The 13,977-nt window shown below is 38.8% G+C and overlaps 1 protein-coding gene across 1 annotated transcript in view; it reads right to left on the bottom strand.

Moving 5' to 3' along the window:
- Positions 1 to 2,569: 2,569 nt before the first annotated feature.
- Positions 2,570 to 13,977, bottom strand: part of fhdc1 (FH2 domain containing 1) — a 32,980-nt gene continuing 21,572 nt past the window's right edge. The window contains exons 5-12 of the mRNA XM_020639668.3: positions 13,888 to 13,973; positions 13,123 to 13,223; positions 12,307 to 12,377; positions 11,449 to 11,556; positions 10,607 to 10,677; positions 9,116 to 9,233; positions 8,795 to 8,959; positions 2,570 to 8,678 (exon numbers count right to left, since the gene is read on the bottom strand). Of these exons, the coding sequence (XP_020495324.2) occupies positions 6,507 to 8,678; positions 8,795 to 8,959; positions 9,116 to 9,233; positions 10,607 to 10,677; positions 11,449 to 11,556; positions 12,307 to 12,377; positions 13,123 to 13,223; positions 13,888 to 13,973 (2,892 nt within the window). The 3' untranslated portion in view covers positions 2,570 to 6,506. The remainder of the gene's footprint in view (positions 8,679 to 8,794; positions 8,960 to 9,115; positions 9,234 to 10,606; positions 10,678 to 11,448; positions 11,557 to 12,306; positions 12,378 to 13,122; positions 13,224 to 13,887; positions 13,974 to 13,977) is intronic.

The raw sequence follows: 13,977 nt of genomic DNA on the forward strand, positions 1-13,977 counted from the left end.
TACGTCGATCAATTACCTTCTCTTAATGTTTCTCTGATTCATGTCATAAGAGCCACCATGAGGTGTCATGACGTGATGACGTGATGTGGTCAGAGTTTTCACTAAAATGTTGATATTTTGCACCAGCAGTTGGATAATTGTATCTCAGGAGTCAGGATGACAATATAAATATTGCCGTATTGATATTTTGTCCCACCCCAAATACGAAAATGTATTTAATTGGTCACAGCATCACTTTTCTGGCAAACATGCAAACCTTTAGACTTCGAAGGTTGTAAAATACTCAGAAGAAGATTTGCCCATTGCCCAGAAAGCATTGTGGTCTTAAATATACTCATAACACACATGGAAGTTGTGACTCACTCCTTCTAGGGACGGTCCTGCTGAGACTTCCTTCCTGTCCAGGTTGTTGTTCGATCCCACTTGTCTTTCTTCATGATGCATACAGCAGGCAGGAAAACATCCTGGAGCTGCTCTTTAATCCATAAACCCCACCCCCGTCAAAATATTCCCAAATCTGGAAACATCCTCCCTCACTGGGTGAAGATGTGACAACCAGAGAGAGAGAGAGTAAGTATCGTGCTCTTCAGGTGTTAGTGTGAGCTGCAGGATAAGGAGGGATTGAGAGAAGCATAATCCCTCGCACATGGCTACAGCACCTTTCATGTACAGATAAACGTGCCAAGTCACGAGCACATCTCATGCTAACAGTGAGCAGGAGACAGGACAATGCTGCTCGCATGAAGGCCTACAAAATATTTACTAAATATAGTATATTTATTTAACTATTTGTATATCTTTGTCCCATTACACCTGGCTGTTTGTCTATTATGTTTTATTTCTAAAAGATCCCAAAAAGAAGTAGCAGTTATATTCTAAAATACTTATTTGTTGTTGACTCAAAACACCACAGGTCGGTTATACACATGAAAAAAAACCTATTTCTAACTTGTGAAATATTTTTTCTCGTATCATATTGTCTGGCCCTCTGTGGTAACTTTAGCTCTGATTGTGGACATACAAAATACACATGATGCCACAGCTCTTAATGGAGAAAATAGAAGACAAATGGAAAAAAGGCAGAAATATGATGGGAAACGTCTGTCCTGTAATACTATAAAGTTACTACAGGGGGGAAAATGTGTAAAAAATCAATAAAACAAAATTCAATAAAATATAATCATATTAAACTATAATAATAATCAATAATGACAGAACTCTTGAGTGCTTTTTATTATACTTATACATGATTAGGTAAATAAAGGTAGATTTTATTTGTGATAGTGAATATTCTTACTTTGTTATTTTTACTGTATTTTATTTTAACTTTGTTTAATCTCTTAAAGTGAGGTTTTGAGATAAGCCCTCATGGGGTCTACCTCACCTGCAGATGTGTTTTATTCTTGTTTTATTTTTCTGTTTTGTGCAAATTAACTAAACTAAACTAAATGATAGAATAACACCTTTACCACGTTTAGGATAAAATAAAGTGTAAAATTCCAGATCATGCCATTTTTTGCGTTCATTCTGGTAAACTTGGCCTTTTTCTTTTACTGAAGGCATGGACTCCCATAATGGTGATGCGTTTAAATTATAAAAGGATTCTTCATCCTCTCTGCTCTTAAAGTAATAGGCCTAATGGCGATTTTTAAATAAGTTTCAAAGTGCTTTTGAAAATATTTCAAAACATACTGCAAAGTAAAAAATGAAACATAATATAATCATAATTTTGAGGGAAAATCCAGTTGTTTTACCTCTATAAAGAAACAAACCATAGAAATAGCCGAGGACGGAATTACTGCCAGGAGTGCGCACACATGAGAGCCTCTGCTGCCCTCTGGTGGTTTAAAGGCAGAGGTGCAACACTCCAGTCTCTTCTCACCTGCTCAAGACTTTTTGTACTGTTTTTGTTCATCCCAGGAGCTTCACTAGCAATGTTCATACATATTGGTTTTGATAATTTTGTTAACCTTGAATAATATCTGAAAAAGAGCTACAGAAAAACCTAGCTGTTTAAAATAGATGTTCTATCTGGACATTTACCCTACATGTAAATACCCTATATATTATATATTATCCTATTTATAGGCTACATTTGATCACAATTTAAGTTATTATTTTTTGATCACGTTATAGTTCTACTTTCCTTTTTTTTACACTGTGCAATTATCTTACAGGGCAATGTTTTAAATATATATATTTTATTTATTTATCTTAAAATAATAGTAAGCACAAATTTTTTTTCATGCATGCAATTATTCAAAAATGGCAATATCTATGAATAAAACAAAAGAATAGTGTACATGTTTTTTTTTATTATGATTACTAAGCTTTAAATAGATTACCAAATTTCTCCACATCTTTGACTCTTTAGCTGCTAAATAATTTAGTTGTCTCAGTGATTGTATGTTATTTGAACTTTTTTTTTGCATGCTTGTTTGAATGCAGATTTGGCATTAATGGCCACTTTCTTCATTTTAATTCAACCTGAAGAAAAGTAAAGAAATCCAGATCTATAAGATAGTAGAACAAGATTCATGATTCATTCTCATATTACAAAATGTGTGATCCATTCAAAGAAACAAAACGTTTTCCGTTTACACAGCAACATGTGGTTTTATTTATTTCTCAGATGTCATCATCAGAAATATGAACAGCAGTAATTTAACAACAAAGTTGCTGCCCTGTGGTTGAGTGTTCAGTGACAATGCATTGCTCATTGTAGTGATCAGTCTTTTCTTTTCACCATGAGTCTTCAGATTGTAAAGGTCCGAGCGGAGTGGAGACATGGAGCACCTGTGGACATCAGATGAAAAAGCAACAGTAGACAAGTCAAGATTGTTTTCACAAAGTCAAAGAAAAACCTTGGAGCCATTTCTTTCCTGTGCACAGAAGACGTCCTCTGGGGAACACGGAATCATACCAGATTAAGTTTTTCTGGAGATTGTAAAATCAGAACGGTTTGTGGACGGCATTGACCTTTGGGTTTACAGGACATCAAGTAAGTAATGGTTATTGATGTTTGGACTGTTACCATGGGAACCACCCCCGCAACAAGGAAGCTGTGGTGAAAAGGAGAGAAAGTATTCAAATTCCTCGGCAGAAAAGCCAGTCAAATGTAATGTAAAGGGCATCCATTGTAATGCTGGGCCTTTTAAAGAGGTGGCAGCAGGGGGCATTGTGGGACACACAATGAGAACAGACAGTGCACAGCATCATCCCTTATAGTATAAACTTTGTGTGGGTGGACAGCTGTGTGAACTAAGTTGGTGAGTCCATTTTTAAATTAACTTGATCCATTATCCAAATATTAACAAAATTAGCAATCCAAAAGTAAACCTTATAGCTGTATTGTTTTCTTTTGTTCTATTAATCTAGTTTTTATTTACGCTAAAGGCACATGTTCAAGGTTGAAAGTTTACATTTTCTTGTTTTTCTTTATTCGAAACTGCTTAAAGGGTGAGAGAGCAGAAATTAGTTAACATCTAATAGTTAGACTATCTTAACTCAACTTACCAGAGCGATCAGATTTACCAGAGCGATCATGTTAAATGTGAATTCTCATATTTTCTCAATTTTAGCTCGATTAGTCCCATACAGATTGTCAGAAGTCATAGCTTTAGAGTTAAAAAGTTGGTGGATTTATCTGTGATTGGGAAGAATAAAAAGCAACAAGAAAACCACTTTCCTCTATGATGTCAATATCGATATCTTTAGGTCTTTAATGTTTGTGAAACAAAAGGTCTTGAAAATACTTCTACTCTGGCTTTTTATCACTTTTATTATGAACCAAGAAAATACAAGTCAGATTGTATGATAATGGGAGTTGATGTTGGATGAAGCCCCTCCATTAGTTTACATGATAAAGGTGTGAAAAGAGGTCTAAATTAAGGCCTCCTGAAGACCACACACACAGCGTCGTGTCACACTGCACCCTTTTGTGTCACCACCTTCATTTGCATTACAGTGAAGAGGAAGACACACTGCCTGTCAACACAGCGTAGGGCGGGACTCTCAACATTTGACTATACATATGGATGCTTTGAACATTGAATGTGTGTTGTAGAATCACATATGACGTCATCTTTTAATGCTATGTAAACATATTGATAGTCTAAAAAATACTAGGTCTGTACACTATGTAGAAGTGAATCACTAACCAGTGGTCTCACTGTTTCAGTTCAGTGTGATGACATGTAGGACAAGTGTCTACTTTCTTTTATTTCTTTTTTTTATAATTCATGAGTTTCTACTGGTGGTGGAATGGCTGCATTAAGCTTTAAGGCAATGAGCAGGTTTGAGTGTTGTTGCCGTCAAGGCAATGGCACAATGCAGTTTAAAAGGCAAGTGGTGTGAAATGGTGGACAGGGCAGAATGAAGCTCCAGTTTGTTTCTTCTTACATTTCAGTTACATTCAAGCGAAGCGATTAAAAAGAGAAGATAACTTATGATGTCTGAAGAGCAAAGACAGTTGCTTGAAAACACTCTACAGTGTTCTGAATGTGTTTACAGAATAATGAAAGACTCTTCTCACTAAGATGAAAAGATTAGATCTGCTACATGATTAAAGAGCTTTTTAACCTGTCGCTAAAGTCTGAAGGATATCTCTGGTGGTCTGCAATTTACAGCTTAGGCTTGTTTTAAACTATATAGGACTTCAGTGTATTACATGGAACTAGAAGCCATATTTAACTACCTAGCTTAAAGCAGCTCACTGCTACATCAAACATGACCATTGCTCTGCTTGGTTTATACATATTTTAGCCAACACCCCTTGGAAATAAAAAAATAAACTACTATGTGTAATACAAATTTCACATTTTTTTTCACATCTATTCTCTTTGGACAAGGAAAAAATTGTACAATATGAGAAATGGGTTAAAAGATCAACAGCTAATCATAGCATTCAGTACTACGTTAGCTAGGGAGATGCTAAATGCTAACATTACATTTGAAAGTGTTTACAATGCAATAAGACTTTTAACAGTCTGAATTCTGTTAAAACAATATATTTGATGACACATTATCTACGATCCCATAAGCTTAAGCTATGAATTTCCAGCTTTACTATCAAACTGTTAAACACAATAAAATTGCAATGTTAGCTTGACATTAGCTGTTATTTGAAGGTGGCTAATAATTTATCAAATGTCATGTTTTAACTTGATTTATGGATCATATATCCCTCAGGGTTTTAACTAGACATTGTATTTTTAGGTGCTTTTAGCCATTAGCCTCATGTCAGAGGACAATGGATGCTTAGGCTGGAACTTTAGTCTCATCTTGAAAAAAATAACTGATGACTTAGGAAATAAATACAAACAGCAGTAAGTGTTCATAGACCAGAGTGTAGATGCTTAGCACTGTGACTTCAATGCAATTACAAATGAGGGGTAAAGACTGGCACTCGGCTGATTTATGACTAACTTGGTCAATGTTATAGGACAGGAAAGGGAAAACCTCAAGAAGAAAATATCAGATAACTACATTCACAGTATAAGGATCATGTCCTGTTGATCTGACTGTTACAAATAAAGTGTATTATTATTATCGTTTGGTGTTGTTTCAGGCGCGCTCCATGCTTTTCTTTCAAAGCATTGAGTGTTGTTAGTGTATAAGCCTACAGTATACAAGAAACATTTCCTACGTGCATGTCTACTCCGTGATAATATGGAGGAGTTCTAACACATTTACAAACTTCTGACAAACACAAGGTACAATACGTACCACAGTTGGAATACACTGGTTTATAATCTGTGACATTATATATTGTAGTAACATTAATGTATCAGGTATTTATAAAAGTGACATTGCAGTTTTTGACCAGGTCATATGATTTTAACTGTCAAATTAACGTTTTTTTTTTTTTTACATTTTCCTGCTGGGACAAGGCCACTGCGATCTCTCTGAGGTAACAAGCAAAAAGAAAAAAAAGACGCAAAAATAGAGCGATACTCTACAGTAGACTGCCACACAAAGAAAATACACCATAACAGCAGCAAGTAAAGGTACAATAACGTGTAAACCTGAATGAAAGAGAGACTGAAGCTCAGTCTCTAGTTGTCAGAGCTAACTAGCAGCATTGTATAGTCAGTAGTGTTCAACACTGACGTCCATCACAGACATAAGCATGTGCTGTAAATAGACAGCTAAGCAGGCAAAGAAAAATACATTTGCCATTTGTCAGTTTAGTTTAACCCCAAACCCTGGAAAACAACAAAATGAGCTGGGAACAACAACTTTTTTTTGTTCCAAAGCTGGAACATGTTGGGCAGTTCAGTGCATGTTGCTCTTTGCATTTCATAAACCTGATAGTCAGCTACTTAGGGAACCTTACAGGGTAAGAAAAGCTTAATGTGATTTTTCTAGATTCTTGTCTTTTGCATGATATGAGAGCATAAGAGTGCACTTTGATGTGATAAAAGAGCAAATATTTATATACATCAAGTCAAGGAAAAGGCTCTTTTTCTGTTTGTCTTTTAAAGTCAGTATCCACCAAGTTTGTTTTATTTCCAGGTTGGTTTAGTACTTCTGCTGGGCGTCATAGAGTCTTTAGACGGGACAGCCTTTTCCAAAGCGTTAGTAGTCTTTCGGATATCTTCACGTGTGGGGAGTGGTGGCGGAGTCTCGCTGACGAAGGCACTGCTCCTGGATACTTTCACACTTTGTACTCGTCGCAGGTTTGTCCCTTGTGGGCGCTCCTCGCCATTAGCAACTGATGGCGAGAACCTTGTTTGCTTCACAGAGGTATGTCGATTGAGAATGGAAGGGGTGCCAGCCGGAGTGGTTGGGGTGGACGGCACCCCCAGCTCTTTCTTTGTCCTGGTAGTGGAAGCGACGGTGTTGCGGGCAAAGCTCGGTACATCAGAGTTGTTTCTTGCACTGAGAGTGTTACAGCTGCTGTTCTCTGAAGAAGCTCCAGCCTGTGTCTGGGCTTGAGCCTGAGCCTGAGCCTGAGCCTGAGCCAGCGCTCTCATGGTGGAGCGGCACATCTTCTCCTCAGGTGGAGGCTTAGGGATGTTCCTCACTGGTTTTGTGCTCGGCTTATGGACAGAAGCCTTTTTCTGAGTTGCATCGTTTGCCCATCTTGAAAAGGTGCCTGTCAGGCTACTTCCCCTCTGAGCTTTTGACTCATCAGGAGGAAGGCTGGAGTGTCGAAGAGGTCTCGTGGTCTTTTCGCTCCTTCCTCTCGGTGGAGTGCTCTGGTCCCGAAGAGGACGTTGTGATTCTCCACTGTCATGCGCTGAAGGTCTCTCGGCTCTTTTGATGCTTCCTGTTCTTGTTATCTTAGAGATGGGTAGAACTTTCCGCATGCTCAGGTTCTCTGTGCTGGTAAGTGTCCGCACACCATGACCTCCGCTAGATTTGGTTGCTTTGCCAGCTTTGCTCTTGGTATGAGCTGGTTTTCTGCTGTTTCTTTGAGTGTCTCTCACAGAACTTGGTTTTCCCTCAGCAGTGTCGCAGCTCTCAGTGTCCCACTCCTCTGTGGTAGCAGACGGAGTCATGGATGCTGCATCCACACATTTGAGCTCTGAAACAGGCTGGTCATTGGGAGACATGTAGTCCAAATTAGAGGACAGGGAGCTTGGATCCTGCTGGTTCTCCTGTTCTTTGCTTCTGAAATGAAGTCCCTCTTTCATTAGAAATGAACTTTCAGTCTCAGAGTAATCAAAGGTGACAGAGCAGTCTGTTTCCGAGCAGTCTACAATATAAAACACTGGTTTCTGTTTTGATGCAGAGGTATCTAGAGGGAGGGGGGTATCGCATGTTGTTGATGACAATGTACTGTGGTCTTCTTCTTCTTTTTCTCTCTCAGGAGAGATACCAACCTGCTGATGAAGATCTAATGTGCCTTCCAAGGCCGCCTTGGCATCTGCGCCTCTTTCCAAAACTCTATTACGTACAAGGTTGTCAAGCCTTAAGGGAAGTCTTCGTTGCTCCCTTTCTAAATCAGTCACCACGACATCCCCATGGTTCACAAAGTTCATATGATTGCTGTTATTGTTTGGGCTTGGTAGGTCAAAAGCTTGAGGACCTGGAACCAAAGTGTGCTTCTCCACACTAACATTCATGTGGCTGGAAATGGTTGGATTAGGAAGATTGACAGGCTTTTGAAAGACAGAAAATGAACGAGGCAGGGCGCTGCTCTCAGACAATGAAGAGTATTTATTATTGTTGATGCTGTAAGGATGGTTATCATATGGACCAGGGGAAGAAAACACTGCCAGTGGGCTGATAAGCTCAGTTTCTGCATGTGGAGATCGCACCGTTCTGTCGCGGTCCAACTCTCGGTTGTCATCCTGAGCTGAGATCCAGGGGATTGTCCTCCGCTGCACTGTGCGGCCTGTCCGAGGTAGGCTGTTAAATTTGGAATAGTCAGAGGGATTCCCAGAGCCACCAAATATCTCCAGGTAACCTTTGAGTTCTCTGTCTGCTATAGAGGTCATGGTGTGCCGGTGGCGACGGGCGCTGGCAGAGCGTCCCATTGGGCTGTGCGGACTCTCAGACCTCTGCTGAAAAAAGTCCAGCAGACCTTCCTTAGTGAGCATCTCCACGTCATTCTCGCTGCTGCTCCGACCAAAACTCTGATCTGCACCTGACCAAGCGAAACGCTTTTCCTCCAACTCCCTCAGACGACGCTCTCTGGCTGCTTCCTTCAACTCACGATCCATGTTGTCCTGAGGGAAATAGCGAGGTTAAAAAAAACTTTGCAGGTGGGCGGATACCAAAATATAATAGCAAAATCACAACAGACTTGAAAAATAGACAAAGGAATTATTGCCTTAAAACACACCTTGACAGCTTTCTTGAACTTAATGCAGAAGTCTTGAAAGATGCGGAAGCACTCATCCAGCTTGAAGGTGTCCTTGTCTTCACAAAAGAAATCGATGAGAGCGTTTCCCTCTTTACGCAGATCCAGCCTGCGTCTCTTCAAGTCCTGAAGCCTCTGTGTTGAACTCTGAGACAGGACATTTTTTATTAACAAAATGTCTTACACTTTTATAGATGTCATCATCTATAGGACATGAGTCAGCAGAGCCAGTGATGTACAGTGGCCCGCATCCAAGTAGTTATGTAATATTTGTAATATATTATATAAGTACTGCTGCTTTACCTGCAGAAAGGGTTCCAGCTGCTGCAGCAGCTCCTGGTCTCCTTGAATTTTCTCCTCCAGAGATTTAATCCGAACATATAGAGAGGAAAACTCCACCTCAATGTTTTCCACTGAGACCCTACATGAAAATATCAAAACAGAGACATTTTGATCATGAAAAAGTGCTTAGAAGCAACATTGGAGATGGCTTGCATGATAATCAGATTGCTAACAAACACTGCTTAGTGACAATATTCAACAGCATTTTGAAGAAAGATCCCAGACTGTCATCAGGAGAAATGAATGTACTTATCCCAAGGGAGGGAGGGAGAGAGAGAGAGAGAGAAAGGGGAAGGGAGGAGTACTCTCATCTCTGGTGCAGAAGCTGTGCTAACTGCATTCAGAGATGACCTTGTGAAGCTGACAGAGCCTGACAGCCTTTAGCATCAGCCTGCATTCTAAAAAATGACTCTCCAAGTGCTGCACTTAGGTTAGATGTCAGCTTGTGTAATAACTTTAGATGTGCTGTCAATTAGATTATAAATAAAAATGTTAAAACCACACTGGTAATCAAATTTTTCAAAGTTGGGGTCATTTACAGAACAAGGAAATAATGAATAAAAGAAACACATAGCACAAATGTACCCACCACTTATTTGTCAGAGGCCACTATGTGTTACATTATCAATCAATCAATCAATTTTTATTTGTATAGTGTCAACTCATAACAAGTGTTATCTCGAGACACTTTACAAAAAGCAGGTAAAATACCTTATTTATTGCTATGTTACAAAGACCCGGCCAATCCATCATGAGCACTTTTAGCAAAGCAGCAAAAGTTACAGTGGTAAGAAAAATGATGTAGGTGTTTTCAGACCAAACAGTTCTGGGGACTTTTTGAAGAGGAACTATTCACTGAGGAGTTCCCTGAGAACTACAAACCATGGGGACTTTTTTTCTGTCTGCATTCAGAGCGCCATGGTGATGGCTGATATGAACCTTGACATAAGCCGACAGACAGTTGCTAGAGCAACGTCACTTAAGTGAAAAATGGGAACTGAACATTTCGGAGGCCGCTGTGGTGGGAGCTGTGTGTTTGTTGTGTGTGATTGGGTTTATGAATACAACTGAGTTCACCAATTTACAAATTTGAATTTGGTGAAACTGAACAACCTTTGATGGAGCAAAAAGTCCCCACCTTCCAGCCTGCTTAATACCATAATATTCTGTAAGGGAAGGTTAGAGTGACTATGGCCTCGTTCACACATGCACTTTTTTAGATAATTTCAGGACACTTAGGTCCTGATATTTTCAGGAACATGCCTTTCACCTATTCACCTCAAAGCAGGAGATTTTCTGTTACAGATGTGCTTTCATAACTCCAAATACTCCATCATCAGCCCACTTTCGCCGGCAGTCACTGTTTCAGACTTTACACATTTTAAGAGGGGGCTGGTAGGAAACAGTCCAGATAGAGTGGAGACATTTTTCAAATTGTCACAAATAGTTTACCTGGATGCTCTCTGGACATCCTGGAGTTTCTCTGGAAACCTGAGCAGATTCTCGTCCTTTTTCTTTGCCTCCTGTGTGGAGAGAGCACAGATGATCAGACACATTTATAATCCATATGTTCGTTACTGCTCGGTTTTAAGTAGCATCATTGCGGTGTGAAGGGGCCTGCCTTTGTTTGGTTATATAAGAGCTTGGCAAGCTTCTCTTGACTCTTTTCTGTTTCCTGTTACCATCTGCTGTCCACCTGCCCTCCTGTTAACTCAACACTTGACTGTTTACAAGCACCACTTCTGTGAAACGTTTATATAAAACTTATTCTAAACGATGTGTGATTTGTTTCACTGAAATGTGTCCTGTCCTCCTTTGTTGTGATTTTGTGTAATTTAAACCACATGCTTTCTGATATGAAATATCAATAAAGTATATCTTATCTCTTTAAAAAGGTTTTCACAGTCCAATACTTATATATTATATAAATATAGTACATTATCAATATACAGTACATTTAGTACATTAGCTTCTTAAGAAGTGAAAATAGCTTAAAATAAAGAAGTCAATCTTTAGAAGTTATTACCATTTTTCTATAAAAGTACAACAGAAAAAGTTTACCTTAAATAAACTAAATAAGAAGTAACCCTGCAACTAACAGTACCCTTGCAACGTTATTAGCATTCAGTTTATTGCTAACATAGTGAGAGTGTTAGCATTTTGTCAAAGCCCAACTCTGCTTTGTTGGATGGATTTAATAAAGATGTACTTGTTATAACTCTATTGTGATCATCAATGTTACAATTCAAAACAATACAGGATCATCATGTAGTATAACTTCAGTTTTTACTAACCATTGCGACAAAGTGCAACAGGTTCATCCCTGGCTTGTTTGCCTTAGTGTCAGCTAATGAGAGGAGAGATGACAACTTGAAACCAGCAGCGTTTCCTGCGTAGCCACCCTGAGGAACATCGGAAGAAATCAATTAAATGGCAATCAGTTTTTCTTTTTTAAATGACGCTGCTGCAGTTCTATATTGAACCTGTGACAAAAGCCCCATGTAAAGACCAAAACATGACTTAATCTGCAAACAAGTATAGCCTCTGTAGCTAAAGCCTGGTGTAGCTTATTCATTTTGGTCATAGACCTCATTTAAATAAAGTTGTAAAGAATTAGGTCAACATTTAAGTAATATACTTATTTTTCTTTCTTCCTGGGAGTTAGATAAGTAGATGATCTATACTGCTATTCTGTCTATGCGGGAAACTAGAGCAACAGCTTATTAGCATAGCTTAGCATTAAGGCTAAGGTGGATGTAAACCGATAGCCTTAGGTTTGAAGGATCAGCCTAATACCACCTTGATAAAATGACCAAATGTGATCCAATATATAAATTATACAGGTTATGAGGTGTTGCAGAATTAAGATATAGTAATACTAGCTTTTACTCATCTCGTTGTTTTCTGTCTTTACCTCATGCTCCATCTGTTCCAGCTTGATAAACAAAACTGGTGAAGAAAATAACTAGTATACCATATATAACGACTATAAGCTGATTTGAACTGACATAGTACATAATTATTCAGGGTTAAACTGAAACATTTTTAGTTTTGGTCTGTTAAAAATGCCAAATACAAAACCTGCCCCTATCCCTTGAATAAGACAGATTTTGTATTTGAATGCATCAAAGGAACATAACTGTTGCACTTACAGCGTTCAGGATGTTTCCGGCCTGCAGCACCAAATGCAGAATAGCATGAAGCTCCTCACAGTTCATCAGATCTATAGGAAGGGATCAATATAAACTCAATAAAAGATTTCAGAGCAGATTACACCTGCCCATTACACACTACTTTACTGTAGTTCACCACCACCATACACAGTTATAACAACCACCCACTCCAAATTCAAATCAAGTGCATTTTTTGCATTTGACCTTCTGAATTTTTAGTACAAACAAAAAAATGTGAAATGCTTTTAAAGTTGTAACTAATAAATGTCTGAGAAAGTTCAAAAGCATTTGTCTCATGCAGTGTTTTAACGGATGGCTCTGCAATGCAGTGAGAAGGTCAAAGTACAGTAGAGAGGAGGTTTAAGAAAAAAGTCCAAGACAGCACAGAGAGGCAAGGCAGAGTGACTCAGCTAAAACCACACAGGCTCCAGTGATGGCACATTCCAATCAGCTGTAACTTCACTGCTGTACTCTTCTTTTAGTTTATGTGAAATGTCAATTAACCTGACATCACATTAAATAAAGTAGAAGATGAGGTCTACTGAAACTAAACAAAAAGGGGGCCGTCTTTCAAACTTTGGTTTACTGTATGTATCATTACATAGTGTACATTTAAAATACAACTATCAGAACAATACATCAAACAGTACAAAGAGGAAACAGTGTTGTCTTTCCAGCCTTTATCTCTGGTTAGGCCACTGACATCTCAAATATCTAGGTTACCTGTCATGGCACATGTTAATGTGTGTGTCTGTGTGTGTGTTTGTAAATGTTGCACATGCTAAGTGTTATTACCTTTAGTGGCAACACGGACAACATCGATCTCATTGCTCATGACATTACAAGAAGGGAAGAACTCTTCATGAAGCACCATGGCCTCGATCCGAACCTCAAACCTGTTGCAGATGAAGCAGAGAGGGGTTCATTCTGTTAGACTACGAGGTGGATCTGATTCTGTGGGCAGTGATCAGACAGAAAAGGGAGGTGACAGGCTTTCAATTTAGAGGATGATGGATGAGGAACATGTATTTAAACTGAGTGGCAGTTGGATCTGACTGATGCAGCTACAGATACTCCTACCCATTTTAGTCAAATTACTCTAACCAATACTTCTTGTGTAGTATTTTATTTACTTATCATTGTAAAACTTCTCTGTCATACAACCAGTAGCGAATGCATCTGCATTACACTAACATTGCTATAATGTGTTATCACTCAGTGTTGTGCAAAAAGATACAAAAAAGTGACTTAAATCTTTGCAGCTAGCATCAATTCAACAATTTGAAATAGATTTGGATTAGTCACTCTTAGCTAACTCTGGTAGCAATTGAATTCATGTCATCAATAAATGTGCACTGGCCTATACAATGAAAACATACAGAAACTATCATTTGATACGAGGACATGTCAGTGAGGACAGCAGCACAAGTTTGATTGAAAGTTCCCCATAATGAAGTCTGAACATTGCAAACACGTTCTCTTTTCTTTAACTTTCAAACAACTTCACATTTCCCTTTGAGTTAAGTACACTATGTACACACCATAGAAAAATCAACCTACCGAGGCACCTGGATCAAGAGGAACATAAAGGAATCGACCAGTGTCAGCTTGTCTGGGTCTCCTTGAAACGACTGGAGCTTCTTGATCTGT

The sequence above is a fragment of the Labrus bergylta genome, chromosome 1 (assembly GCF_963930695.1).
Source record: "Labrus bergylta chromosome 1, fLabBer1.1, whole genome shotgun sequence".
NCBI classification, from domain to species: Eukaryota; Metazoa; Chordata; class Actinopteri; order Labriformes; family Labridae; genus Labrus; species Labrus bergylta.